The 26655-nt window shown below is 50.3% G+C and overlaps 1 protein-coding gene across 2 annotated transcripts in view; it reads left to right on the top strand.

The window, feature by feature from the left end:
* Window positions 1-26655, top strand: part of GCN1 (GCN1 activator of EIF2AK4) — a 68546-nt gene that overhangs the window by 23093 nt on the left and 18798 nt on the right. The window contains exons 15-40 of one of the 2 annotated variants that reach the window (XM_015152949.3): window positions 2820-2972; window positions 4544-4636; window positions 7560-7635; window positions 7785-7944; window positions 9035-9224; window positions 9323-9447; window positions 10247-10425; window positions 10714-10807; window positions 11917-12030; window positions 12149-12347; window positions 13230-13385; window positions 13818-13999; window positions 14845-14925; window positions 15222-15365; window positions 16104-16231; window positions 16473-16662; window positions 16861-16931; window positions 17826-17991; window positions 18330-18524; window positions 20366-20612; window positions 21382-21503; window positions 21704-21818; window positions 23073-23252; window positions 24264-24484; window positions 26186-26254; window positions 26455-26593. In XM_015152949.3, coding sequence (XP_015008435.1) covers window positions 2820-2972; window positions 4544-4636; window positions 7560-7635; window positions 7785-7944; window positions 9035-9224; window positions 9323-9447; window positions 10247-10425; window positions 10714-10807; window positions 11917-12030; window positions 12149-12347; window positions 13230-13385; window positions 13818-13999; window positions 14845-14925; window positions 15222-15365; window positions 16104-16231; window positions 16473-16662; window positions 16861-16931; window positions 17826-17991; window positions 18330-18524; window positions 20366-20612; window positions 21382-21503; window positions 21704-21818; window positions 23073-23252; window positions 24264-24484; window positions 26186-26254; window positions 26455-26593 — 3789 coding nt within the window. Of the gene's footprint in view, window positions 1-2819; window positions 2973-4543; window positions 4637-7559; window positions 7636-7784; window positions 7945-9034; window positions 9225-9304; window positions 9448-10246; window positions 10426-10713; window positions 10808-11916; window positions 12031-12148; window positions 12348-13229; window positions 13386-13817; window positions 14000-14844; window positions 14926-15221; window positions 15366-16103; window positions 16232-16472; window positions 16663-16860; window positions 16932-17825; window positions 17992-18329; window positions 18525-20365; window positions 20613-21381; window positions 21504-21703; window positions 21819-23072; window positions 23253-24263; window positions 24485-26185; window positions 26255-26454; window positions 26594-26655 lie in introns of both variants that reach the window. The other variant, XM_015152948.3, reaches the window with a different exon arrangement.

The raw sequence follows: 26655 nt of genomic DNA, 5'->3' as shown, positions 1-26655 counted from the left end.
ATGACTCAGATAAGACTGGTTTAAGGGCCGGGCGCGGTGGCTCACACCTATAGTCCCAGCACTTTGGGAGGCCGAGGCGGGTGGATCACCTGAGGTCAGGAGTTCGAGACCAGCCTGGCCAACATCGTGTAACCTTGTCTCTACAAAAATACAAAAATTAGCCAAGCATGATGATAGGTGCTTGTAATCCCAGCTACTTGGAAGGCTGAGATAGAATCGCTTGAGCCCGGGAGGCAGAGGTTGCAGTGAGCCGAGATCAAGCCATTGCACTCCTACCTGGGCAACAGAGTGATACTCTGTCTCAAAAAAGAAAAAGAAACGTCTAGGAGATTCCAGGGCCTCCTCTTGAGAGGGGACACCCTTCTGTGTGAAGTGCCTTGTCTGATGAACTTTGTACTCACTTATTTCTTTTAATGATAAGGGAAGACAAATGTGACCACAAGAGGTTTTTGCACTGAGTTGAAAGCAATTAATCTTTTTCTGAAATACGTCTCCCAGCTCAGAATCATAGATCATCTTTGTACAGTGGTTTGTGAGGTTTATTCAAACCGTAGTGCTGACTATGTGCTGACTGAAGTTGTAGATTTTCCATGGTAGAAATGTACAGGCAATACATTGTCAGCTGCCTTAGGATATAGTGAACTCACATCCATGACTTAAAAACAGTCTATGAGGCCAGGCAAGGTGGCTCGCGCTTGTAATCCCAGCACTTTGGGAGGCTGAGGTGGGAGGATTGCTTGAACCCAGGAGTTTGAGACCAGCCTGGGCAACAAAGTGAGACCCCCATCTCTACAAAAAATTAAAAAAATATCTGGGCATGGTAGTACATGCCTGTGGTCCCAGCTACACAGGAGGCTGAGGCAGTGGGATTGCTTGAGCCCAGGAGTTCAAGGTCAGCCAGGGAAAATAGCAAGACTCTGTCTCTACCAAAAATTATACAAAAAGTCTAGGTACTATATCAGTTTGCATTATTGCTGCATTGGATGACCGTCAGTTGTAGGTGGGACCTTGAATTGTAGATGGCAAAAACTTGGTTTTACCTAGTCTCTTCAGCTTGAGCTAGTTCTGCTCATTGCATTTATTTTTAATTTATTTTTTAAAAAAGGAATGCAGAGTGCCAGAACTCAATGCTCATTGCTTTTAAAATAAACGTAAACCTTTTAAAAACCAAACAAAACCTTTATAATAAAAATTTCTTGGATTCGAATCCATAACATTGTCTGGAAAACTGCTTTCATTATAAAATGTTCTGATGTGCCCATTTAGTAGCTATGAAAACATGGAACAACAAACCCAGGTATGGAGGTGCCGGGGAAGAAAACATGGGCTTGAGCTATAGTTTTTTTTGAGATGGAGTTTCTCTCTGTCACCCAGGCTGGAGTGTAGTGGCGTGATCTTGGCTCACTGCAACCTTCGCCTCCCGGGTTTAAGCGATTCTCCAACCTCAGCTTCCTGAGTAGCTGGGATTACAGATGCCCACCACCATGCCTGGCTAATTTTTGTACCTTTTAATAGAGGCAGGGTTTTGCCATGTTGGCCAGGCTGGTCTTGAACTCCTGACCTTGGGTGATCTGCCCACCTTGGCCTGCCAAAGTGCTGGGATTATAGGCATGAGCCACTGCGCCTAGCTGAACTATAGTTTTAACTGGTTTCTCCTTTTTTTTTTCTTTTTTGTCTGAGACAGAATCTCACTCTGTCGCCCAGGCTGGAGTGCAGTGGTATGATCTCGGCTCACTGCAATCTCCGCCTCCCGAGCTCACGCTATTCTCCTGCCTCAGCCTCGCAAGCAGCTGGGACTACAAGCGCCCGCCACCACGCCTGGCTAATTTTTTTGTATTTTTTAGTAGAGACGGGGTTTCACTGTGTTTGCCAGGATGGTCTCCATCTCCTGACCTTGTGATCTGCCCGCCTCGGCCTCCCAAAGTGCTGGGATTACAGGCTTGAGCCACTGCGCCCGGCCTTTTTTTTTTTCTTTTTTTTGGGAGACGGCGTCTCGCTCTGTCGCCCAGGCTGGAGTGCAATGGCGCGTCTCAGCTCACTGCAACCTCCGCCTCCTGGGTTCAAGTGATTCTCCTGCTTCAGCCTCCTGAGTAGCTGGGATTACAGGTGTGCGCCACCACACCCGGCTAATCTTTGTATTTTTAATAGAGACGGGGTTTCACCATGTTGGTCAGGCTGCTCTGGAATTCCTGGCCTCGTGATGCCCCCGCCTCAGCCTCCCAAAGTGCTGGGATTACAGGTGTGAGCCACCGTGCTTGGCTTCCTTTTTTTTTTTTTTTTAAAACGAGTTTAGTTCAGAGGTCAGTGGATTGGTTGTGGTTTTAGAATTTGGGTCCGAAGGTCATCTGGTATGGGGGAAGAGTACCAGGTGGGAATTGATAGGATTGAGGGTGGCACTGACTTGCCTCAGCTAGCTGTGTGACCTTGAGCAACTCACTTAATGTCTCTGCTTATCCATCAGTTGAATAACTGGACCACACCCGGCTAATTTTATATTTTTAGTAGAGACGGGGTTTCTCCATGTTGGTCAGGCTGGTCTCGAACTCCCAACCTCAGGTGATCCACCCGCCTTGGCCTCCCAAACTGCTGGGATTACAGGTGTGAGCTACTGCACCCAGCCATAAGGATTATCTTTCTGCCTCTATTTTGTGGCTGTAGACTTTAAGTTTTGATTTAACTTTACTTCTTTTTGAGATATTTGAAAAATTAACGGAAGGGTTTTAGTCATCTGGTTCACAGCTAGTTAGATAAATCCTTTCTCAGTCCTGTCATTTCCAAGAATCAGGATGTCCTTTAAGGTGCTTGTCCTCTCTCCACAGGTGACACACTGTTGCAGGCCCTGGACTTACTGCCCTTGCTCATCCAGACAGTGGAGAAGGCAGCCTCCCAAAGCACTCAGGTTCCCACAGTCACTGAAGGGGTTGCCGCAGCCTTGTTGCTCTTGAAGCTGTCAGTGGCTGACTCACAGGCTGGTATGAGTCCAGAGATGTCCAGGATGGTAGAGATAGAGGCCTCTGACAAGAGTCCTTGGGAGGAGTGTCTTGATGTTCAGGGTTAGCTTGGTTCTGACCACACTGGATCAGCCACAGGTTTGCTTGGCATCTGCAGGATGAATCTTAGGGTTGCATGGGCAGTGGGAATGCAGTCAGGGGACTGTCATCGTCCCACTGTCCTTCTTCGTTCTGTTGCTCCAGTGCTACATGGGCTTGTAGATGATACCCAGATGGACCAGGGTTTAGTATTGGGACTGTTTGTTTCAGTTGGTTATACATTCATACAGTACAAAATTCAAAAGGATATAACATGAGAAGCTACCCCTTAGCCCTGTCTTTTCTCTTAGCCGTTAAGTTTCCCTCCATAAACAGTGTTATCAGTTTTGCACTTCGGGAGGCCGAGGTGGGTGGGTCATGAAGTCAGGATTTCGAGACCATCCTGGCCAACATGGTGAAACCCCATCTTTACTAAAAATACAAAAATCAGCTGGGTGTGGTGGCACTTGCCTGTAATCTCAGCTTCTTGGGAGGCTGAGGCAGGAGAATCACTTGAATCCGGGAGGTGTAGGTTGTAGTGAGCTAGGATCATGCCACCGCACTCCAACCTGGGTGACAGAGCAAGACTTTGTCTTTAAAAAAAAAAAAAAAAAGACGAAAAAAAAAACGGTGTTACCAATTTTATGTCCAGAGATAGTGTGTTCATGTAATTGAACATATTGGGTAACATACTCTATATATCATATTAGATACTATATATATACTATATATCTTCGAAATGATTCCAAATCAGTACATCAAAAAGAGCTTTCTCATTTTTTTGTGGCTACATCGTATTTCAGGCTTTCTTTATTTCATCTCCCAGTCTCTGCACTGGGCCACACCTGAACTTACCTCTTTGGTTAGGAATGGAGCTCAGCTCTCCTCGTGTAGTATGGTGTGCCCACTGTGGCCATGCAAGGCACTGGGCTACCTGGGGGAATGCTAAGATAAACATGACCTTCTACAGCAAATTTCAGGGTGCTTACTTCATAGTAGGAGCGAGGAAATACAAAAATATATCCATAGCTTAAGACAAAATGTGGCATTAGAGCAGTTTTGAAGGAGAGATTGCTTTTAGTTGGGGGGATGGGTATTGGGAAGGGTTTCATGGAGAAAGCATTTGAACTAGTACCCTGAAGACTGGGAAGGATTTCATTATCCTGAAGGGAATGACCCAGCGTGAGTCCAAACAGCCCCAGTCAGGGAAGGGCAGGGAAAGCCAGAGTCTGTAAACCTCAGGTATTCCAGCTTGGTGCCTGGGGTGGATGGGAATTCCGGGTGAGAAACAGTTTACCTAGGCTCCTGTAGGCAGCAGAGAACCACCGAAGAGTTTCATACAGGAAGTGATACCAGAAGGACTGAGGTCAGTTCCCCAAATGGAAGAGCACTGAGCCTCCTGCTGCAGAGGAGGGTTTGCCAACAAAGCCCACCCCAGCAGCTTCAGGATGGAGTGGATCAGCTCTGGGGGACGTGATGAGCTGCGTCGTGGGGTAACCTTTTGTTTCTTGCAGAGGCCAAACTGAGCAGTTTCTGGCAGCTGATTGTGGATGAGAAAAAGCAGGTTTTCACTTCTGAGAAATTCCTGCTTATGGCTTCAGAGGATGGTAAGTTACTCCACGCTTAGTTGAACTCAGGAGTGAGGCAAAGTCTCTGGAAAATCTTCAGAGAAGACCCTTTCTTGACCGGCCAGTCAGGTCTGCAAAAACCTGGGCCAGAGTGATCTGGCCAGCAGCTTAGCTGTTATGGGAATAATTTCATTCCTGTAGGGAATGTAAGGTTAGGGAAGTGGGACTTGGGAGATGCGTGGAGACAGAGCAGTAATGGCTGTGGAGCTACGATATGAGCTGTAATTATAGCTGATTGGGTAATTGGTGCTGTCTCCGAGGTTTTCTTGTGTTGAGGCAGCTGAGAAGCTCTTGTGGAGTCTGGCAGGCTCTACTCCCCCACCAAGAGACACAAAAACTACTGGTTTCTATCCTGGCAGAAAAGGAACAGTTGAATTTTAAATGTGTGTTTAAAATTCTACATTGCCTTAGGGGTGTCTGCCACTAATTGGTGATTTGAAAAGTCTTTTGACTCATAAATCGCAACATCCCATTAATGAGCTACAACTGTTAGTCATTTCCTGGTTTTAGAAAAATTTTTAGTTAAATTTTGAAAAGGAAATAGACTAATGTAATTCAGAAATAGATACAATAGGGTCTACATTGAAAATTATACCCCTGCTTTGATCTCTGGCTACCCAGTTCCTCGGCTATAGATAACCAATTTTATTAGCTTCTTCTGTAGCCTTGATATTTTATATATATGCAAGTAAATACCTGTATATGTTTGTTCTCTACCTTTTTTACACAAATGGTAGTGTGCCTGCCGTATGTACTGTGCTTTCTAGACCTGGAAAGAGTCCATGTCAGTCTGTAATGAGCTTCATCATTTTTTTTTTTTTGAGATGGAGTTTCGCTCTTGTTGCTCAGGCTGAAGTGCAATGGTGTGATCTCAGCCCACTGCAACCTCTGCCCCCTGGGTTCAAGCGATTCTCTTGCCTCAGCCTCCTGAGTAGCTAGGATTACAGGCATACGCCACTACCACCTGGCTAATTTTGTATTTTTTTTTTTTTTTAGTAGAGATGGAGTTTCTCCATGTTGGTCAGGCTGGTGTCGAACTCCCGACCTCAGGTAATCCGCCTGCCTCGGCCTTCCAAAGTGCTGGGATTACAGGCGTGAGCCACCATGCCTGGCCTCTTTTTAGAACTTCATAGTAATTTCCTATCGTTGCTGAGACAGGATCTCACTCTGTTGCCCAGGCTGGAGTGCAGCGGCACAGTCATGGCTCACTGCAGCCTCAGCCTGGTCTCAGGTGGTCCTCCCACCTCAGCTTCCTGAGTAGCTGGGACTATAGGTGCACACCACCACATCCAGCTAATTTCTGTTTTTTTTTTTTAAGAGATGGGGATTTCACCATGTTGCCCAGGCTGATCTTGAACTCCAGGGCTTAAGTAATCCTCCTGCCTCAGCCTCCCAAAGTGCTGGTATTATAGACGTGGGCCATGGTGCCTGGCCTTAGTCTTTTTTTTTTTTTTTTAGACAGTCTCGCTCTGTTGCCCAGGCTGTAGTGCAGTGGTACAATCTCTGCTCATTGCAACCTCCACCTCCCGGGTTCAAGCAATTCTCCTGTCTCAGCCTCCTGAGTAGCTGGGACTACAGGTGTGCACCACCACACCTGGCTAGTTTTTGTATTTTTAGTAGAGACAGGGTTTTACCATGTTGGCCAGGCTGGTCTCAAACTCCTGACCTCGGGTGACCTGCCTGCTTTGGCCTCCCAGAGTGCTGGGATTACAGGCGTGAGCCACTGCGCCTGGCTAGTAATTTTTAATTATTAAAAAAAAGTAGGTTGGGGCTGGGCACGGTGGCTCACACCTGTAATCCCAGCACTTTGGGAGGCCAAGGCAGGTGGATCATGAGGTCAAGAGATCGAAACCCTGTCTCTACTAAAAATACAAAATTAAGCTGGGCAGGGTGGCAGGTCCCTGTAATCCCAGCTACTCAGGAGGCTGAGACAGGAGAATCACTTGAACTGGGAGGTGGAGGGTGTAATGAGCCAAGACTGTGCCACTGCACTCTAGCCTGGACAACAGAGCAAAACTCTGTCTCAAAAAAAGTAAAAATAGGCTAGGTGCAGTGGCTCACGCCTGTAATCGTAGCACTTTGGGAGACTGAGGCAGGTGGATCACCTGAGGTCAGGAGTTCAAGACCAACCTGGCCAACTTGGTGAAACCTTGTCTCTACTAAAAATATAAAACTTAGCTGGGCGTGGTGGCCGATGCCTGTAATCCCAGCTACTCAGGAGGCTGAGGCAGGAGAATCGTTTGAACCTGGGAGGCAGAGGTTGCAATGAGCCGAGATCGTGCCACTGCACTCCAGCCTGGGTGACAAGAGCGAAACTCCATCTCAAAAAAAAAGGAAAAAAAAATATATATATATTTAAAGTAAGTAAAAATAGTATATACTTTTCTTATTGCAAAATACATGTGTGTACAATAAGCAAAAAAGAAAAAAAAAAAACCCAACTAATTTCACTTCTTTTTTTTTTTTTTTTTTTTTTTTGAGACGGAGTCTCGCTCTGCCGCGCAGGCTGGAGTGCAGTGGCCGGATCTCAGCTCACTGCAAGCTCCGCCTCCCGGGTTCACGTCATTCTCCTGCCTCAGCCTCCCGAGTACCTGGGACTACAGGCGCCCGCCACTGCGCCCGGCTAGTTTTTTGTATTTTTTAGTAGAGACGGGGTTTCACTGTGTTAGCCAGGATGGTCTCGATCTCCTGACCTCGTGATCCGCCCGTCTCGGCCTCCCAAAGTGCTGGGATTACAGGCTTGAGCCACCGCGCCCGGCCTAACTAATTTCACTTCTAAGTGATAATCACATTTACATTTTGTGGTGAATTTTCAGTTCATTCCAGTTATTTCTGGGTATACATATGTGTGTGTACACTTAACTATTTTAAAAACACTTCCACTCCTTTTCTTCCCTCCTAGCCCTGTGTACTGTGTTGCATCTGACAGAGAGACTTTTCCTTGACCACCCGCATAGACTCACTGGCAACAAAGTTCAGTACGTGAGGCTGGCTTACCTTTTCTTTTGGGCCAAATGAGGCGAAGGCTGGCAGGAACCTGAGAAAGGGTGTGTGGCAGGTGGAAGGGTTGGCTGTGGAAGGCCTGCTCCCGGCCTTCCCCCAGACCTGTCTGTCCCTGTGCTTGTAGGCAGTACCACCGGGCTCTGGTCGCAGTGCTCCTGAGCCGCACCTGGCACGTCCGCAGGCAGGCTCAGCAGACGGTTCGGAAGCTGCTATCCTCTCTTGGGGGCTTTAAGCTGGCGCACGGACTCCTGGAGGAGCTGAAGACTGTCCTCAGTTCTCACAAGGTGAGGGCATCTGGGCTCTAGAACTGGGGCTTTTGGATCCCCTTAGCTGCCCCTGCTTATGCTGTGGGGTTTTGGCTGGGCCACTCCCTGACTGTTCTTTCTTACTCTGTGTGATGCCAGCATCTTCTGCTCTGCCATTGAGCTCCAGTAACATCTTTCATAGGATTCCTTTTCCTTTTCAGAGACTTTTTTTCCACATGTAGCTTCTTAACCTTTTTTCCAGGGTCTTTTGGGTTTTTGTTTTGTTTTGTTTTGCTCACTGCAACCTCAACTTCCCAAGCTCGAACGATCCTTCCACCTCAGCCTCCCAAGTTGCTGGGACTATGGGTGCACACCACCTATAGTGGCCACTAATTTTTTGATTTTTTATTTTTTGTAGAGATGGGGTCTCGCCATGTTGCCCAGGCTGATCTCGAACTTCTAGGCTGAAGTGATCCTCCTATCTCGGCTTCCCAAAGTGTTGGGATTACATGCACAAGCCACCGTGCCCTCCCCCTTTATGCTTGATTAATTGAATAATACTTTATGTTTTTAAAGCACTTTGTACTTTTGAAGCATTTTCTACCCATTTTTTCTTTTGATTTTTTTTTTTTTAAACAATGCCTTTCAAAGGCAAATAGAGCTTGGTATTCTTGTGTCATGTGAATTGACCGGGGTTCCAGGAGCTCAAATGACTTGCACAGTGTCTCCCCCGATGGAGGGAGACCTCCAAAGACTTGGATCTTATTTCTGTGCTCTTTGTGCTGTGTTCCCCTGCTTTCCTTCCTCCCTACGCCTGTTGAGGAATGTGGGCCAGTGACAGACTTGCCATCACAGGCTGGGTCTCCTGGACCAGTTCCTGTTGCCTTCTTTACTCCCGTAGGCTTTTTAGATGCAAAGTCACAGGTGCTTCCTTCTTCCAGGCACATCTCACAGCCTGTGGGTCCCATTGCAGGAAGCTGGGTATCCATCTCCACTCCAGCAAGGACCCCAGGGAAGAACTGAGTGAGGAGCCGCTGTGTCCATGGCATGTTTGGTTCCTGTGTTCCAAGCCTGCACAGGGCTCTTAGCAGTGGGGTTCTTATGTTTTATCTCACGTGTCTCCACACAGGTGCTGCCCTTAGAGGCTCTGGTGACTGATGCTGGAGAGGTGACTGAGGCGGGCAAGGCCTACGTGCCTCCACGGGTCCTGCAGGAGGCTCTTTGTGTCATCTCCGGTGTGCCAGGGCTCAAGGGTGATGTCACTGACACCGAACAACTGGCCCAGGAGATGCTGATCATCTCCCACCACCCATCCTTAGGTCTGTGGCTGCAGTGGGTGAGGGAAAGCCTGGGGCTTTAGGGGATGGGGTAAGAGCAGGCCAGGCAGAAGGCCTCAAAGAGCTCCCTTCCCCTTCAGTGGCTGTGCAGTCTGGACTTTGGCCAGCACTTCTTGCCAGGATGAAGATCGATCCTGAAGCCTTTATCACCAGGCACCTGGATCAGATCATTCCCAGGATCACCACTCAGAGTCCCCTAAACCAGGTGATGGGCACATGAGCTGGTCTGGCCTCAGGTCGGGGAGGGGCCCTCTCATCACAGGGTATAGGAAGAGAGGATTCAAAGAAGCAGGTGAAGGTGGGTAAAATGTAGGCTTGGACCCTTGCACGTGACAGAAATGTAAACTGGTTTAAGCACAAAAGGGAACTTACTGCCTCATTTACCTGCAAAGTCCAAGGATATGACTGGCTTTAGCTAATGCTGACTATGGGGGTTCAGATGTTGCCCTTGGGACATTGTAGGTGATGTCTGTCTTACTCTGTCCCATCCATCTTTGTCTCTTGGCTCTGTTTTCCACGATGTGGGCTCCATTCTCAGGCTTTCCCTTTCTGGTAGCACAAGAGCCGCTAAAGTTCCAGGCTTTGTCTCCCCATCCGCTCCTGGGGGAAGAGCTTGCATATTTCAATAATGTCTGCTGGCTTGGGGTCGCTTTGACCCTGATTGATCTGACTTGGGAGCCATGCTCATCTCTGCGCCCCTCCTTCTGCTCTGGGTCACATGCCTACCTCTGAAAAAAGTGAGGGCAGCTCCACCTGAACCACGGAGATTGAGAATTGGGAAGGAGTGTATCGCCTCACGTCAGGTGCTGTGTCAGACAGAGGGGCACTGCTCGTTGAGGAAAGCAGACACAGACTCCAGCCGGCCGCTGTGATGGGCAGTGCCCAGGAGTAACAAGGCAGTGGCATGAAGAAGGGGAGCCAGTGCCAGGGGCATTCAGGTGTGGTGGCCCTTTTGCCAGTGCCAGCCTTGGCACACACTGACCATGTCTGCATTTGTCTGGCAGTCTTCCATGAACGCCATGGGCTCCCTTTCCATCCTGTCACCGGACCGGGTCCTCCCACAGCTCATCAGCACCATCACCGCCTCCGTGCAGAACCCTGCACTGCGCCTGGTGACGCGGGAGGAGTTTGCCATTATGCAGACCCCTGCTGGGGAGCTGTATGACAAATCCATCATCCAGAGGTGAGACCTCACTTGTGGGCTTGGTTTCCTTTGCTCCCCAAGGGAATGCGTGTAGGATGGAGCCAGCACCTCTTGTGGGTCGAATGCAACAGCCTATCCATTCATTGGCTAAGGGCCTGCTGTGTCCCTGGCATGGTGCTTAGGTCCTGGGTACTAAAGTGTGTCCAGTATCCGGCACTTTGCTGGCGCACAGTGCTTAACAGCTAGTTGGAATTTCATGGCTGGCGGGAGACTGACAGGCCTTGCGGTTCTTTTCAAGCTGGCTGATGACCCACTCTGGTGTTTCAGTGCCCAGCAGGACAGCATAAAAAAGGCCAACATGAAGCGAGAGAACAAAGCTTATTCCTTCAAAGAGCAGATCATCGAGCTGGAGCTGAAGGAGGTGAGTACACGAAGGCACTCGCAGAAGGTGGCTGCTGAGCTTGGTGGCCTCAGGCTGGTGGCTTTTCCTACTGCGTATATGCTGTTCACTTGGATCATCCTGAGGCCCATGGCACACTCCTCTGATGTCTCTGACCAGTGTCTGGTGCACCGGCACACTCTCCCTTCACACTCTCCCTTCACCCTCTCCCTTCACCCTTGCTCCATAGCTTCTTCCACCCACAACTCAAATCCAGCTTCTTCCTCTGCTGGGTGCTGGCGGCAGTGCACATGTCTCCTCTGCTAAGTGGTGTTGCTGAATTCCATGTCTGTCCCCCAACTTCCTTAAAGGCTGGGACCCATCTAGACTCCTGATAGTAGGCACAGCACCTGGTACAGTGGGACTTCTGGGGAATCCTGGCTTGATTGCTGAATTCAGCTTTGGGCAGAGCGGGTTCTGACAGGAGCAGAGCACATAGGACTCTTTCCTGTCTCAGCGTTGGCCCTTCTCTGTGTCTTCACAAGGCAGGATTCTTCTTGTCTTTCACATCTCAGTCCACATGTGCCCTTCTCAGAGAGGTGGCCAGCCTGTCCACTCTATCGAAAGTAGACTCCACCCTTATTCCCTGTGACTAAGCATCATATTTGTTTCTTTACTAACAGTCGTCGTGACCCAAAAGCATCTGGTTTATGTGTTGGTTTACTTGTTTATTGTCTATCTTCGCTGGCTAGATTGTGAGCTCTGTGAGGGCAGGGTCTTGATCTTGTTCCCTCCGGTATTCCTGCCGTCTGGAACAGTGCCTGGCACAATGCAGGTGCTCACTAAATGTTTGCTGAATGAGTGAGTGAGTTCTGTGGCTTGTTGTTTCAGGCCACTATAGCAGGCCTTTTCTAGGCTCAGCTTATCCTGTGGGAGAGCTTACTTCTCTATTGCTGTCTCCATTCTATAGAAACGAGGTGGCTATGGACTTTGTGGGAGGTTGGGGGTGCACATGGTGGGTTCAGAGGCCCAACTCACAGACTTAGAGCTGGCGTGGTGCTGTTTGTGTGGAAGCAAGCTCGCCTTCCTCTGTGGGGGAGGGAGGTCTGTTCCCTGGAGATGAGATTGGTTGGTTTGCCCATCCCCTTTAGGAGATAAAGAAGAAGAAAGGCATCAAAGAGGAGGTGCAGCTGACCAGCAAGCAGAAGGAGATGCTGCAGGCCCAGCTGGACAGGGAGGCGCAGGTCCGGAGGCGGCTGCAGGAGGTGAGTGGCCACCCCCGCCACATACTCACGCCGGAAGAGTGCTGGGTAGCTTGGTCCCGCTCCTTGCTGTCACAAGCAGGGCCCTGCTGACCTGCCTCCTGGGCAACTCTGCTTGCAGCTGGATGGGGAGCTGGAGGCGGCGCTTGGACTGCTGGACATCATCCTGGTCAAGAACCCATCCAGCCTGACCCAGTACATCCCTGTTTTGGTCGACTCTTTCCTGCCCTTGCTGAAGTCTCCCTTGGCTGCTCCCAGGATCAAGAACCCCTTCTTGTCCTTGGCTGCCTGTGTCATGCCCTCTAGGCTCAAGGCTTTGGGTTAGTCCTTGTTTGCTGGCTGCAGGGATGGTCCAGGGGTGCCCCTGAGTGCTTGTGGGGAGGTGGGTGGTGGCCTCAGCTGCTGAGTTTTGTTTTCTTGTGGAAGCAGCCTTGGAGGCTCAAGCTGGATGTGCTCAGGAGAGACGTGGTGCCTCCTCTTCTCTCCCACTTCACATCTGTGCCTTCCCTCTGAGGAGCAGATTTTAGATGCTAGTCAGTGTTCGATCTTTGTGTACCAGTTTTAAAACTAAGAAGTCAGAAGTTCAGTGGCAGCGAGGATGGTTTGGTGCAGTGTGGTGGCTCAGCCCAGCCCAGGTCTCCTGAGCAGGCGCATGACAGCAGTGAACAGAGGACCCTGTGACCTTTAGCTTCCTGTTAGCTCTGGAGAAACAAACACCAGGCAGGGTGGCTGGCAGTTCTGGTGGCCTTGCTTTTGTGGGTTGGCTAATGGCCTTTAGCAGACTTCTATCCTGACCTAACGAGGATGTTCCCATGAGTGAGGCCAGAATCTGGGAACTGTTCTGAGTGGAAAAGTCAGCTGGTGCATATGGAATCTGCCAGAAGTGTCACCTGGCTGTCTGGGCTTGTTGCTTAGAGGTGGAGGTGCTGCATAGATAGAGCTGTACTCTTGGCTGGATGACCCTTCCGGTGGCCCTTGTCTCCTGTCAGCGTAGTCATTGTTTGAATGTCCAAAGGGAGTTCCTACCTGCCCTCTGAGGTTGTCACAAAGATCAAGTAAGAAATTAGGTTGGGGACATTTTGGCGAAGCAGATTTTTTTAAGTCAGAAGGGTGAGGCACTGGGTCCCCTGTTTGAACCTGGGCTGGATTCTGCACCTGTGTGTGTGTGTCATCCCCTGCCGGGTCTCTCCTCTTCAACACAGGCACTTTGGTGAGCCACGTAACCCTGCGCCTGCTGAAGCCAGAGTGTGTCCTGGATAAGTCCTGGTGCCAGGAAGAGCTGTCGGTGGCTGTGAAGAGGGCAGTGACGCTGCTGCACACCCACACCATCACCAGCAGGGTGGGCAAGGGGGAGCCAGGTAAGGGCTGGGACGGGATCAGGGGCACCAGGCGGTGTGAGCTGGTGCCAGGAATGCTGCTCGAGGCACAGCGTCACCCAGGGCCTCCTGAGCCTGGGGGGGGGGTTGGACCAGATGGAGAATTTCTGAGTTGAACCCTGGTAGTCTGTGAGTTGCTGTGAGCCCGGTTGAGTGTTTACTTTTTGTCACTGGCGTCCCCTTCTCTATTTTAATGCTCACATCCTGGAACTGGGAAGTGTTTGGCAGTAGTAGCAGAACTGGTTTTAGACTGGACCACCAGCTGCTGTCTCCGTCCTCGTGCCCTGTGCTTCCAGGTGTCAGAACGGGCTTCTGGCCCATCCCTTCCCTACCTTCCCTGAGGATGGAAATAGGCAGCAGTGGCCCGGGTCCCTGCCCTGCCTGCAGGATCTTACCTGCTTCTCACTCTCACAGGTGCTGTGCCCTTGTCCGCGCCAGCCTTCTCCTTAGTCTTCCCGTTTCTGAAGATGGTGCTGACGGAGATGTCCCACCACAGTGAGGAGGAGGAGGAGCGGATGGCCCAGATTCTTCAGATCCTCACTGTCCACGCCCAACTGAGGGCCTCCCCTAGCACCCCACCCGGGCGAGTGGACGAGGTTGGCAAGGAAGCTCTTCTCTCCCCTGGGTTTAAAGGAGATCAGGGAGGCAGGGCCTGTGGATACTTTCTGTCTCATGAACAGTTCTGGTGGGGAAATAGAGGGTGTATGTTTATACCAACAGCAGCCTCACACAGTGTTGTGGGTTTTTCAAGGCAAAAACGGGTCAGACTGCTTCTTTCACATGACTGTAGACTCTGGCTCTCCTGCCATCCCATTGCATATCAGTCCACCTGATTGAATTTGTTGGCTGCATGAGATTCTGCACTATGGATGTATCATGTTTTACTTAATTCTTTACCTGTTGATGAGTATCTTAAGGTTGTTTCTAACTTTTCCCTGTTTTGAGCAGCACTGTGATGTGCCCTCTGGTATATATATGCCCCTTACTTACCCAGTGTGAGCGTTTCTTTAGGACAGGTTCATTGGACATGGAATTACTAGATTATATGGCATATTCTGAGCTATACTGTCACCAAGAGTTTTCTTTTTCTCAAAGCCTAATGCAGCCTCGGATAGTATTAATATCGTCAGTGATGGGTGAAAGAATGATATCTCATTTTATTTTGCATTTCTTACAAAGTTGAATGTCTCTTCATATGTTTATGGTCTTTCTGGGTTTCGTAGTGTGAATTTCAAGCAAGTTTCAGAATTTAGTTCCTGAGGATCATGGTTGACTGGGGTTAGCACCTGTGGACCTAACTGTAAACCTAATGAGGTTTCTATGGTGGGGCCGGTATGATCCAGAATGTTCCCCTGTGGGTGAGGGGTTGCCCTGTCATTGGCCGCCTGGGTTACAGACCTCCCCACAGCCTCATCTCGACTTACCTGCCGTTCTTTCCTAGAATGGCCCAGAGTTGCTGCCTCGAGTGGCCATGCTGCGTCTTCTGACTTGGGTGATCGGGACGGGCTCGCCCCGCTTACAGGTGACCTGGTTTTCAGTTGGCTGTTGCTGTGACTCAGTTTGTGACCCAGACCTCAGGTCCCAGTATAAAGGGTGGAGTCCTAGTTTCCTTTCAGCCCTCACTTTTGGACTTTGGTAGAAAGACTGCTTTAGAGAGCCAGCCTGACTGTTGTTAGCTAGTGAGGGGTTTTGCCACTGGAGCTGGGGTCTTAGCCCTTGCAGTGCTGTAGGGGTGGGCGTTCTCAGTGCATATCCCTCTCTGGCCCCATAGTAGTAAATGATTTGCCGACTGAACCAGTGGATTGGTGTTTTCCTTAGGTTCTGGCTTCAGACACCCTGACTACCCTGTGTGCCAGCAGCAGTGGTGATGATGGCTGTGCCTTTGCAGAGCAGGAGGAGGTGGACGTGCTGCTCTGTGCCTTGCAGTCCCCGTGTGCCAGCGTGCGGGAAACCGTGCTCCGGGTGTGTGCTCAGTCTCTCACAGAGCCTCTGCAGTGTCCCTTGTCACTCTATGCAAGTGCAAATTGCATGATGAGCATTTAAGAGAATGTCCCTCACCCTGGCGGGAGGCCTAGAGGCAAAGAGAAGAAGTCACTTGGTTGGGGTCTCTCTCAGAATCAGAAAACTAAGCAGTCATGATGTATCACTGTATTTTTTCCTTTACCTTGGAACACTTCACTTAATTTTTAAACTGGAATGTAGACTTTGGTACTTCCACAGACAGACCTAACTTGCAGGAGGAGTTCATTTCTTTAGCCCGTTGCCATGTAGTTGGCTTTTTTTCATGGCTTTTGGACCAAAAACTAGAGCATCCCCTTGGAGTGGTAAGACAGTGGTTCCTACCTGCTGATCCATAGCCTCCTGCTATTGATATGTGACAGTTTTCACTGGCTTTTGGTAAAATGTGAAAAATGATGACAATATGGTAACTTTTTCCTTAAAAATTATTTGAACTAAAGGAACACACTTTTTCTGAAGTTTTATCTGTCTGGTTTATTTAACGTTTTAATTTTCACATTAAAAAACATTTTACCACTTCACACCCTAAGGAACTTAGAGTTAATTTTAATTGAATTCACTTTAGCCACTTGTGGTTAGTGGCTCCATCTTGGACGGTACAGCCTAGAGAGAGGTGAGGAGGCAAGTCAGAGGCTCTTCGGAAAGATGGTGCCTCACGTGGTCCAATCCCACCCCTTCCAGGGGCTGATGGAACTCCACATGGTATTGCCAGCACCTGATACCGATGAGAAGAATGGCCTGAACCTTTTGCGGAGACTCTGGGTGGTCAAGTTTGACAAGGAAGAGGAGATCCGGAAGCTGGCTGAGAGGTGAGAGAGCCAGCATGTCATTTTCTCCTGCTCCATCCTCTCTTCCTTTAGGAGATAATGGAACCCAGCGTGTTCAGCCTCCAGTGGGAAGAAGGGCCGGGCCGGCGGGGGGCTGGACCGGCAGGGGGCTGGACCGGCGGGGGGCTGGACCGGTGGGGGGCTGGACCGGCGGGGGGCTGGGCTGGCGGGGCAGATGCTGCGGATCGTTGTCTAAGCAGTCCCCACTGTGCATCTCCTACAGGCTCTGGTCAATGATGGGCCTAGACCTGCAGCCAGACCTCTGCTCCTTGCTGATCGATGATGTAATCTATCATGAGGCGGCTGTAAGGCAGGCGGGGGCCGAAGCCCTTTCCCAAGCAGTGGCACGTTACCAGCGGCAGGCAGCGGAGGTTATGGGCAGGCTCATGGAGATTTACCAGGAGAAGCTCTACGTGAGTGACTGTGCAGCCCTGTTGCAGTCTGGGTGTGTGCGGTTGGGTGGGTCTCTGCTCAGCCCCCTACTGCTCCAGACAGGAATCTCAGGGCTCACGGTGGCTCAGGGTAGCTGTGGCTAGTTTCCCACCTACAGTCCTGGTGCCCAGGTCATTGATCTGCCCGTTGCAAAGCATTTACCAACTTGTCTGTTGCAGCGGCCACCCCCAGTGCTGGATGCTTTGGGACGAGTTATTTCAGAATCTCCTCCAGATCAGTGGGAAGCCAGGTATAACAATTGTTCTAGCCTCGTTCTACTCCAACCTTTCTGAGATGTGGTAGGTTGGCTGGGTGGGTGCTGAGAGGAGGCAGCATGGGATAATGAAAGAGCAGGACCTCCCTCAGAGTCGAGGAGGCGTGAGTTCAAGTGTTGGCCCCTCCTGCGCTAGCTGTGTGACTGCGAGCATGTTTCTCCTTTTCCCCAGGCCTCTGTTTCCTCATCTGTATGCAGGGCACAATAACAGAAGCTACTAGCCTTTCCCCACAGAGCCCATGAGTAGCAGTTGGAGGATTAGACAGATGTCTGGGAGCAAGTGGGACCTTGAAAGACGCTTGCCTCCCACAGAGCAGGCACAAAATAGGCGAGGGTGTTAGTTTTCTGAATGGCTCATCCTGGCCATGTCCACTCCGTGAGGCCTTGTGTGTCAGTGTAGGGTGGTGTATGGGCCATCCTGGCTTATTTTTCATTCCAGACCATCAGCCAGGGATAGGACACAGATTCTTTGCTCCATGACTGGAAAGAATAATACCACTTTGCCCTTGGAGAGTGTGTTCACTTCCACAGGCCTCTGCATCTGGTTCCTTTACCTCTGTCTTCTCTTACGACCTGCCTTGCAGGTAGAGGGGTGAGCACTGCACTCACATTCCTCTCTGAGGGAACCGATGCAGGGCTGCTCACCCAGTAGGAGGTAAAATCAGGGCAGATGGCAGGTCCCCATATGACAAACGGGTTGTTCCAGAACATTGGGTGAGCGCTGGGTGGTGGGCTTCATGCTGTTCTCTGCCCGCAAAACAGTGTTTACCTCAGGCAAGCTCCCTGTCCTTACCATGCACCAGCAGAGGTTCCACTGGCGGAGGAGGCCCATTAGCTGTCCCTCCTGATGTGCTCCCACTTCTTTCCCAGGTGTGGCTTGGCATTGGCCCTCAACAAGCTCTCCCAGTATCTGGACAGCTCTCAGGTGAAGCCACTCTTTCAATTTTTTGTCCCTGATGCCCTCAACGACCGACACCCAGATGTCCGGAAGTGCATGTTGGATGCAGCCCTCGCAACGCTCAACACTCACGGAAAGGTAAGGGGGTCCCAGCCGGGGAACACCCACGGGAAGGTAAGGGGGTCCCAGCCTGCTAAGGAGACACGGGGGAGGCAGGCTCTAGGGCTGAGCAGGGGCCAGAGATGCTGAGTGCCAGGAGTCCTGGCAGAGCACTTTGAGCCAAAAAGACCACGATAGTATGTTAAATTCTTTTAAGTCTGTAGCAGTCCTGCCAGAAAACTGGAAGAGCCGCTGGCTGGCATGTCAGGATGCCTGTCGCAGAGCTAGACTTGGTCTTGGTCCTCAGGGCAGGGACTGTTGTCCCCAGATGCAGCCTATAGGGTTGACCTGAGGCTCTGAGGGGTTTGGCTTTCCAGGAGAACGTCAACTCACTGTTGCCAGTATTCGAGGAGTTCCTGAAGAACGCGCCCAATGATGCCAGCTACGATGCTGTGCGACAGAGTGTGGTGGTCCTGATGGGCTCTCTGGCCAAGCACCTGGACAAGAGTGACCCCAAAGTGAAGCCCATTGTTGCCAAGCTCATCGCTGCCCTCTCTACCCCCTCCCAGCAGGTACCTGCCATTTGACCTGGGACCCACATGCCAGTTAGAGAATTGGGACCCGGCTGTGGTTAGGCAGTGGGATACTAGGGGAGGAATCAGACAATCAGGGCCTGGAAAGCCCAGTTCTTGGTAAGGATTCACCCGTTCTCCCAGGGGAGAGCCTGGTTTATAGTCAGGAACACTCCTGGAGAGGGAGTTTCTTTGTTACTTTGTTCTAGTAGACCTCCCAGATAGTTTCATTTTTTTTCTACTCACCTGGTTTATAGTCAAGAATGCCCCTGGGGAGGGAGCTTCTTTGTTACTTTGTTCTAATAGACCTCCTAGATAGTTCTATTTTTTCTGTTCACTAACATGCACTGGGGATCCAAAGGGGGAAAAAAAAATAAAAGATCAGGCTTTGTCTTATGTCAAGCCTTTCCCTGGCCCTTTACATGTGTTGATTATGTGTTGCAGGTGCATTTTAATGTAGCCTCTAAGCTACAGTGCAAAGAAATTTATTTTTCTTTGTTTTGAGAAACATGCATATATATATATATATATATATATGTATTTTTTTTTTTTTTTTTTTTTGTGGTTTGGGTTTTGAACCACTGAGAGTATCCTCATAAAATGAACAGTTGGCCTGGGCGTGGTGGCTTATGCCTGTAATCCCAGTGGTTTAGGAGGGTGAGGTGGGTGCTTGAGGCCAGTAGTTCAAGACCAGCCTGGGCAACATAGTGAGATCATGTCTCTACAGAAACTTTAAAAATTAGCCAGAGCTGGAGGCCATGTCTGTGTTCCTAGCTCCTCAGGAGACTGAGGCAATAGGATTGCTTGAGTCCAGGAATTCAAGGTGATAGTGAATGAGGATCGTGCCACTGCCCTCTAGCCTGGGTGACAGGGTAAGACCCTATTTCTAAAAACAAAACGAAAAACTTTACCAAAAGAATGCACAGTTGAAAACCAGTTTCCATTGGCCGGGCGCGGTGGCTCAAGCCTGTAATCCCAGCACTTTGGGAGGCCGAGGCGGGTGGATCACGAGGTCAGGAGATCGAGACTATCCTGGCTAACATGGTGAAACCCCGTCTCTACTAAAAATACAAAAAACTAGCCGGGCGTGGTGGCGGGCGCCTGTAGTCTCAGCTACTCGGGAGGCTGAGGCGGGAGAATGGCGTGAACCCGGGAGGCGGAGCTTGCAGTGAGCCGAGATCACGCCACTGCACTCCAGCCTGGGAGACACAGCGAGACTCCGTCTCAAAAAAAAAAAAAAAAAAAAAAAAGCCAGTTTCCAAAATTGTGGTCAAATACGGTGTCAGAAAGCCCAAACAACAAAAGAGTCGCATCTGGGCACCTGCCAGCGTGGCATCAGGGTTGCTGCTCCCAAGCTGGGCTTAGTGAGCTGCGGCTGGGAGGCAGGATTGAGTGTCTTCTGGTTCCGCTCAATTTGTGCCTGGTCCTGTAAGGCCCTGCCCAATTTCTCTGTGATTTTGACAAGTTTGGAAACAGAGACATGGGCTGTTTTTATGGAAGCAAAGCAGCACACTTTTCTGGAAGCTTTCTTTCTGAGTGGATTTAGTCTTTAGAGTCCCCTCCTTGGCTGCCTACCCCGCTGCCCAGGCCTGGGTTTTCCATTCAGACCAGAAATGGCACTATATGGGCTGAAGCTTTTGTCATCAGCAGATTGTAGTATGCACCCTGAGGGGTATACAACACGGTGTGTACCTGTTTGCTTCTCTGGTGTCCTGTGACACCTGCAGGCAGTGGCTGAGATGGGGCGTGGGACATATAGTAGTGGGTGCTGTGTAGGATGGTCAGACCCCATGAAACTGCTGCAGCAGAGCCACAGCATTGACAGGCAGGCCCTTCCCCAGGTCCAGGAGTCCGTGGCCAGCTGTTTGCCACCCCTTGTGCCAGCCATCAAGGAGGACGCTGGAGGGATGATCCAGAGGCTCATGCAGCAGCTCCTGGAGTCAGACAAGTACGCAGAGCGCAAAGGGGCCGCGTATGGGCTGGCAGGCCTGGTGAAGGGCCTGGGCATCCTCTCGCTGAAGCAACAGGAGATGATGGCAGCACTGACTGATGCCATCCAGGATAAGAAGAACTTCCGCCGGCGAGAGGGTGAGCATCTCTGAGCTTGGGGCTGCCCAGCATGGGAAGTCGGTCCCCAGGTTGCCAGAGGAAGGAATCTGACCCTGGCACCCCAGGTGGAGGCTGCTGCTTGTGTGTGTACTACGGAGGGCCCTGCTGTGTGTGACCCAGTCCAGCCGGGTCCTTGCTGCTTTCCGTGGACTTGGAAATTTCTAACTCAGCAACACCCTTAGCTGAGAGAGGTTTGGCTTTTTTTTTTTTTTTTTTTGAGACCGAGTCCCACCCTGTCGCCAGGCGCGATCTTGGCTCACTACAATCTTCACCTCCCGGGTTCAAGCGATTCTCCTACCTCAGCCTCCCTAGTAGCTGGGATTACAGGTGCACACCACCACACCCAGCTGATTTTTGTATTTTTAGTAGAAACAGGGTTTCACCATGTTGGCCAAGATGGTCTATATCTCCTGACCTCGTGATCTGCCCGCCTCAGCCTCCCAAAGTGTTGGGATTATGGGCGTGAGCCACCGTGCCCTGCCGAGGTTTGGCTTTTTTAACTGTTAGTGCCAAGAAGTGAAGGCGGCTCCCCTGCACTGTCCTCCCTTCCGCCCAGCCACATTCCTGCTCTAGGGCTTCTTGAGCTGAGGCAGAGGGTGCTGCTTCCTCATGGGGCAGCCACTAGTCCCACGGCTGTCCTGCTTCTAGAGGGGTGGGAGGTGGCAGGGAGGTTGCTGTCCCTTCTGTTCTCTGTGGCTACCCCCAGGGGACATTCTCTTCCCAGCCGTCCCACCTTCTTTTCCCCTAGGAGCCCTCTTTGCCTTTGAGATGCTCTGCACCATGCTAGGGAAGCTCTTTGAGCCGTACGTGGTTCACGTGCTGCCCCATCTGCTCCTGTGCTTTGGGGATGGAAACCAGTATGTGCGTGAGGTAAGTCCCCAGACTGCTTGGGAGAACAGCATCGACACTTTATGAGATGTGTTCCCAACTGTGTTTGCAGGCCTTGGCACAGGGTCTGACATAGTAGAACCCCAGTAAGTGTTGGTCACAGGAGGAACACTAGGACTGGTGTCAGGCTTGCCCCTTGCTTGGGTGAGGAGGCTCCTGAACGTCTTTTCTCCTCCCTTGAGGCTGCAGATGACTGTGCCAAGGCTGTGATGAGCAACTTGAGTGCTCACGGGGTGAAGCTGGTGCTCCCCTCCTTACTGGCTGCCCTAGAGGAGGAATCCTGGCGGACCAAAGCTGGTAAGACTACTCCCTCTGTCTCTGTTCCCAGCTTCATGTTGTGAAAACCAGCCTCAGCAAGGATCCTGGGTAGCCACAGCTCTTGTCCTGTGAGTTCCCCATGCCAGGGATAGGGTTAAGACTGCCTTTGTTAACATTTGAGATGGAGTCTTGCTCTGTCCTCTAGGCTGATCTTGAACTTCGGGCCTCAAACCATTCTCACAGGAGCACGCCCCCACACCTGGCTAATTTTTGTATTTTTTTTTTTGTAATGATGGAGTCTCGCTGTGTTTCCCAGACTGGCCTCGAATTCCTGGGTTCAAGTGATCCTCTTGCCTTGGGCTCCCGAAGCACTGGGATTGCAGTTGTGAGTCACCATGCCTGGCCAACTCTCCCTCTGGCACTTGGATCTTTCTATAGTTTGTGTGCTTTCATGCCAAGAAACAGGCCTCTGACAAGAGCCACAACGCTAAGTCAGGAATCCGAGAGCTGTAAAGCTCTTCTGTGGCTTTAAAGTTTTCCCCCCAGGAAAACTCTTTTTAAAAAGAACCTTAGGCAGGACAATATCTTGAGGGCAGGAGTTTAGACCAGCTTGGGCACTATAGCAAGACCCTACCTCTACAAAAAAAAAAAAAAAGGCCAGGTGTGGTGGTGCATGCCTGTAGTCCGAGCTACTCAGGAGGCTGAAGTGGGAGGATCTCTTGAGCCCTGGAGTTTGAGGCTGCAGCGAGCTATCATGCCACCAAACCCCAACCTGGCAGCAGCGTGAGACCCTGTCTCAAAAATAAATAATTAAAATACCTGGCACCCTATTAAGCAAACAGGTAAAAGTAGAGCTGTTCTAGTTGGGGGAGGATCACCATCTAAGGCCCTCCCACTCAGCCTCCTTCTCAGTCCTTCAGGCTTCACCCTGTAGTTTGAAACAACACAAATCTAAATCAGTTTCCTCATTTGTGGATGAAGAAACAGTTGAGAGAAATTCAGTGAATTGGTCTTGAATTTCACTGTAAGGATTAAATCAGGTCTCCCCTATCCTGGTCTCTTTTCTCCCATACTGCCCTGCCTCTCACCTGGGATCCCACTGCTCAGCAGGCAGCAAGAGCTTTCTTGACCCCAACTCTGCTAGAGCCAGCCCCCTCTCCCCTCCTCCCAGTGACTGCTTTAGCACAGTCTGCAGGGGCCAGGGTAGCTGTCCCTTGCCCATGTAGCCAGCGCAGGTGAGTTGCTGGACTGTGCTCAGTGATTCAGTGCTGGGCTTGTGTCTGCTATCCACAGGGTCAGTGGAGCTTCTTGGGGCAATGGCATACTGTGCTCCTAAGCAGCTGTCGTCCTGCCTACCCAACATCGTGCCCAAACTTACGGAGGTGCTGACCGACTCCCATGTCAAAGTCCAGAAGGCTGGACAGCAGGCGCTCAGGCAGATCGGCTCTGTCATCAGGAACCCGGAGATCCTGGGTAGGCCTCTGCCATGGGGGTGCTTGCCCTGGTCTCCTGCCAACCCCGCGGCCTTTGGACACTGCAGGGAACTTGCACCCATTCAGCTAAGATCTTTGCCTCTGAGGACAAATATGTTCACAGTGAAATAGCCTCTAAATCCTGGGAAGCCCTTTTCCTAGAATAATTATTTGAAGGTAGTTTGGAAGCATTCATTCTGTTTTCCCACTGGTCTGGGGCAGATGTCATTGGCTATACAGATAGGGACATTGAGTCATTGGCTCAGGAGCAGTTTGACTCCAAGAGATCCCTGTGCACGAAGCTGAGCATGAGGTCAACAGAACTGAATGACATTCTCTGGACCACATCAGCACCATTCAAAATGTTAGGGCCTATGAAAACTTTCTATTCCGTCTCACTCCATGAGGCCTTTGATAGAGCAGAGGGTAAAGGAAGGGTTAGGATTAACCTGACTTCTCTGGATGTGGTTCTTTCTTAGTACTGGGAAGAGGTCAATCGCTAGGAACACAACCCAGCCAGGCACCTTGACCAGCATGTCACTCGTTAAATTCTAAGCTTCACCTGCCAGCGCCCAGTCAGTGTACTTCAGTCTGGAAAGTATGGAATAACCTCAAAATACATAAAACAAAATTCATAAAGCTACAGGGAGAAGTTAACAAATACATTATATTGTAGTGGGAGATTTCAGCACACTTCTCCATTACCGATAGGGCAAACCAGAAATTTACTAAGGATACATGCTTTAAAAAATTTTATTTCCTTGGCTCATTCCTGTAATCCAGCGCTTTGGGAGGTCGAGGCGGGCGGATCACCTGAGGTCAGGAGTTGGAGTGAAAGAAGGATTGTTCTTTGTGGGTTGCCTGTCTTCCCCAGCTGGTGACTTGTGGGGCTTCAGGGAGGAGGTGCGCCAGACCCCCTTCTCTTCTGATCCATTCTAGTTCTGGGGGTCCAGGGCCTTGCTGCTGCATGGGTGCGCATCAGCCAGGCTCTCTTCTCTTGGGATGTGCACAGCCATCGCCCCGGTCCTCCTGGATGCCCTGACGGACCCCTCCAGAAAGACCCAGAAGTGCTTGCAGACGCTGCTGGACACCAAGTTCGTCCACTTCATTGATGCCCCATCCCTGGCCCTCATCATGCCCATTGTCCAGAGAGCCTTCCAGGACCGTTCCACGGACACGCGGAAGATGGCAGCCCAGATTATTGGCAACATGTACTCCCTGACAGACCAGAAGGTAGCAACCCAGCTGGGGCTAGTGTGGGACAGACCAGAAAATGGCTGAGTGCAGAGTCAGAGGTGCAGAGTCCCCACATTAGACATGGAAAGATAAGGGCGTTAGTCCCTAATTATTTTTATGGAGAGAAGTGAGCCATTTTGAGGTGGAAGTCTGGGCTCCCTTAGCGTCTTAGAGAGTGCAGTGGTTCAAGTCCTTGGTAGCTTAGTTCTCAGCTGAGGCTCAGAAAGGCATGTCTTCTCTTTTGCCCTCTCACGAGTGTTGAAGTGCTTGCCACTTGGACTACTTGCTCTTGACAAGAATACTCCTGTCTTCAGGAGAGCCTGTATTCTTGTCAGGAGAGCCTGGTTTGGGAGATTTGCTTTGTTTGTTTGTCTGCTCCCAAGAGCTTGCGTGTGTGGTCTCACTGTCTACCGTAGCTCTGCTTTGCTTACTGAGGCTGTGGGCAAAAAAATATATAAAGTGAAAAAGTTATATTAATCCTAGAAAATTTGGGAAATTAAAAAACCAGAAAAACAGACCAGGCTTGGTGGCTCATGCTTGTAATCCCAGGACTTTGAGAGGCTGTAATGGGAGGATTGCTTGAGCCCAGGAACTGAGGTAATACCACCGCACTCCAGCCTGGGGCGACAGAGGAAGACCCTGTTTTAAAAAGTAAATTAATTAATTAAAAAAATTAGAAAACCGAAATATTTTATCCACAGTTCCCCACCATGAAAATAATTACTGTTAATTTTTTTTTTTCTTTTTTTTGAGATGTAGTCTCACTCTGTTGCCCAGGCAGGAGGGCACTGGCACAGTCTCGGCTCACTGCAACCTTTGCCACCTGGGTTCAAGCGATTCTCCTGCCTCAGCCTCCTGAGTAGCTGGGATTACAGGCGCCCACGACCACGCCTGGTTAATTTTTGTATTTTTAGTAGAGACAGGGTGAAACCATGTTGGCCAGGCTGACCTCGAACTCCTGACCTCAGGTGATCCACCCGCCTCGACCTCCCAAAGTGTTGGGATTACAGGTGTGAGCCACCATGCCTGGCCAATTATTGTTAATTTTAAAAATTACATTTAAAAATGGCATTCCTAAACTTAAAACTTATTCCCAAGTTATAACAAGTTATTCACAAAACTGATTTTTAATAGTTACATAATATCCCGACAAGTTTATATACCATAACTTACATAATTCTATCATTGGTCATATAGTGTCCAAGGTTTTTGGCTATTTTAAGTGATGCTGCAGTGAACATAAGGCATTTTCTGTTTTTAAAATTATTTCCTAAAGCTGAATGCTCTATCGAGAGACATAAACACTTTGAGATGAATAAAGGGAAGATGTTAATAAAAATTCTGAAAGGAAAGTACCAGAAGTAATTTGCTAAAGATTCCAGAGTTGGACAGGCCTTGGTCCTAAGAGAAGGGTGGGAGGTGCAGGAGCATTGAACTCCTGTCTGTTGAGGATGGGCCTGAGGTCCCTTGTAGGAGTCCCTGAGCAATTGCACAGGGCCTTCAAGGAACCAGTTGGGGAGAGGACTTACTTGCCAGTTGCCCTTCCCTCCCTGTTCTGTGGGCAGTGAGGTTTGCATGCTAGGTGCCCCTGCTGAGCACTCCTTGCCAGCAGAATGGGGAGGTCAGGATCCACAGTGGAATGGGCCTGGAGAAAGCAGGAGTTGGGCCTCACCTGAGCCACCTCCTGTGTTGTTGCAGGACTTGGCTCCATACCTGCCCAGCGTGACGCCTGGCCTGAAAGCATCGCTTTTGGACCCTGTGCCTGAGGTGAGTCTGAGGTAGGCTGGAGGATGAGCCAGGCCCCTCATCCAGTCCCCATAAATGGATTCCTGAGAATTCCCCAAAGCTGCTTTTGTGTCTGTTGGATAAAGGGAAGGAGGCCCTCTGTGCCCTTCCCTGCTCCCATGTGGCTACCTTGTTTTGAGCCTCATCTTCTCACACCGTCTCTGTTCTCGGTTACCTGACAGGTGCGGACGGTATCTGCAAAGGCCCTTGGGGCCATGGTGAAGGGCATGGGGGAGTCGTGCTTTGAGGACTTGCTGCCGTGGCTGATGGAGACACTGACCTATGAGCAGAGTTCTGTGGATCGCTCAGGCGCTGCACAGGGTAAGGCCAGAGCAGGTCCAGTGGCCAGACTGGGAATGCTCTATAAGGGGCCCTCAGATCCA

Source organism: Macaca mulatta, chromosome 11 (assembly GCF_049350105.2).
Source record: "Macaca mulatta isolate MMU2019108-1 chromosome 11, T2T-MMU8v2.0, whole genome shotgun sequence".
NCBI classification, from domain to species: domain Eukaryota; kingdom Metazoa; phylum Chordata; class Mammalia; order Primates; family Cercopithecidae; genus Macaca; species Macaca mulatta.
The sequence above is the reverse complement of the archived record's forward strand: the minus strand, read 5'-3'. Positions and strand labels throughout refer to the sequence as shown.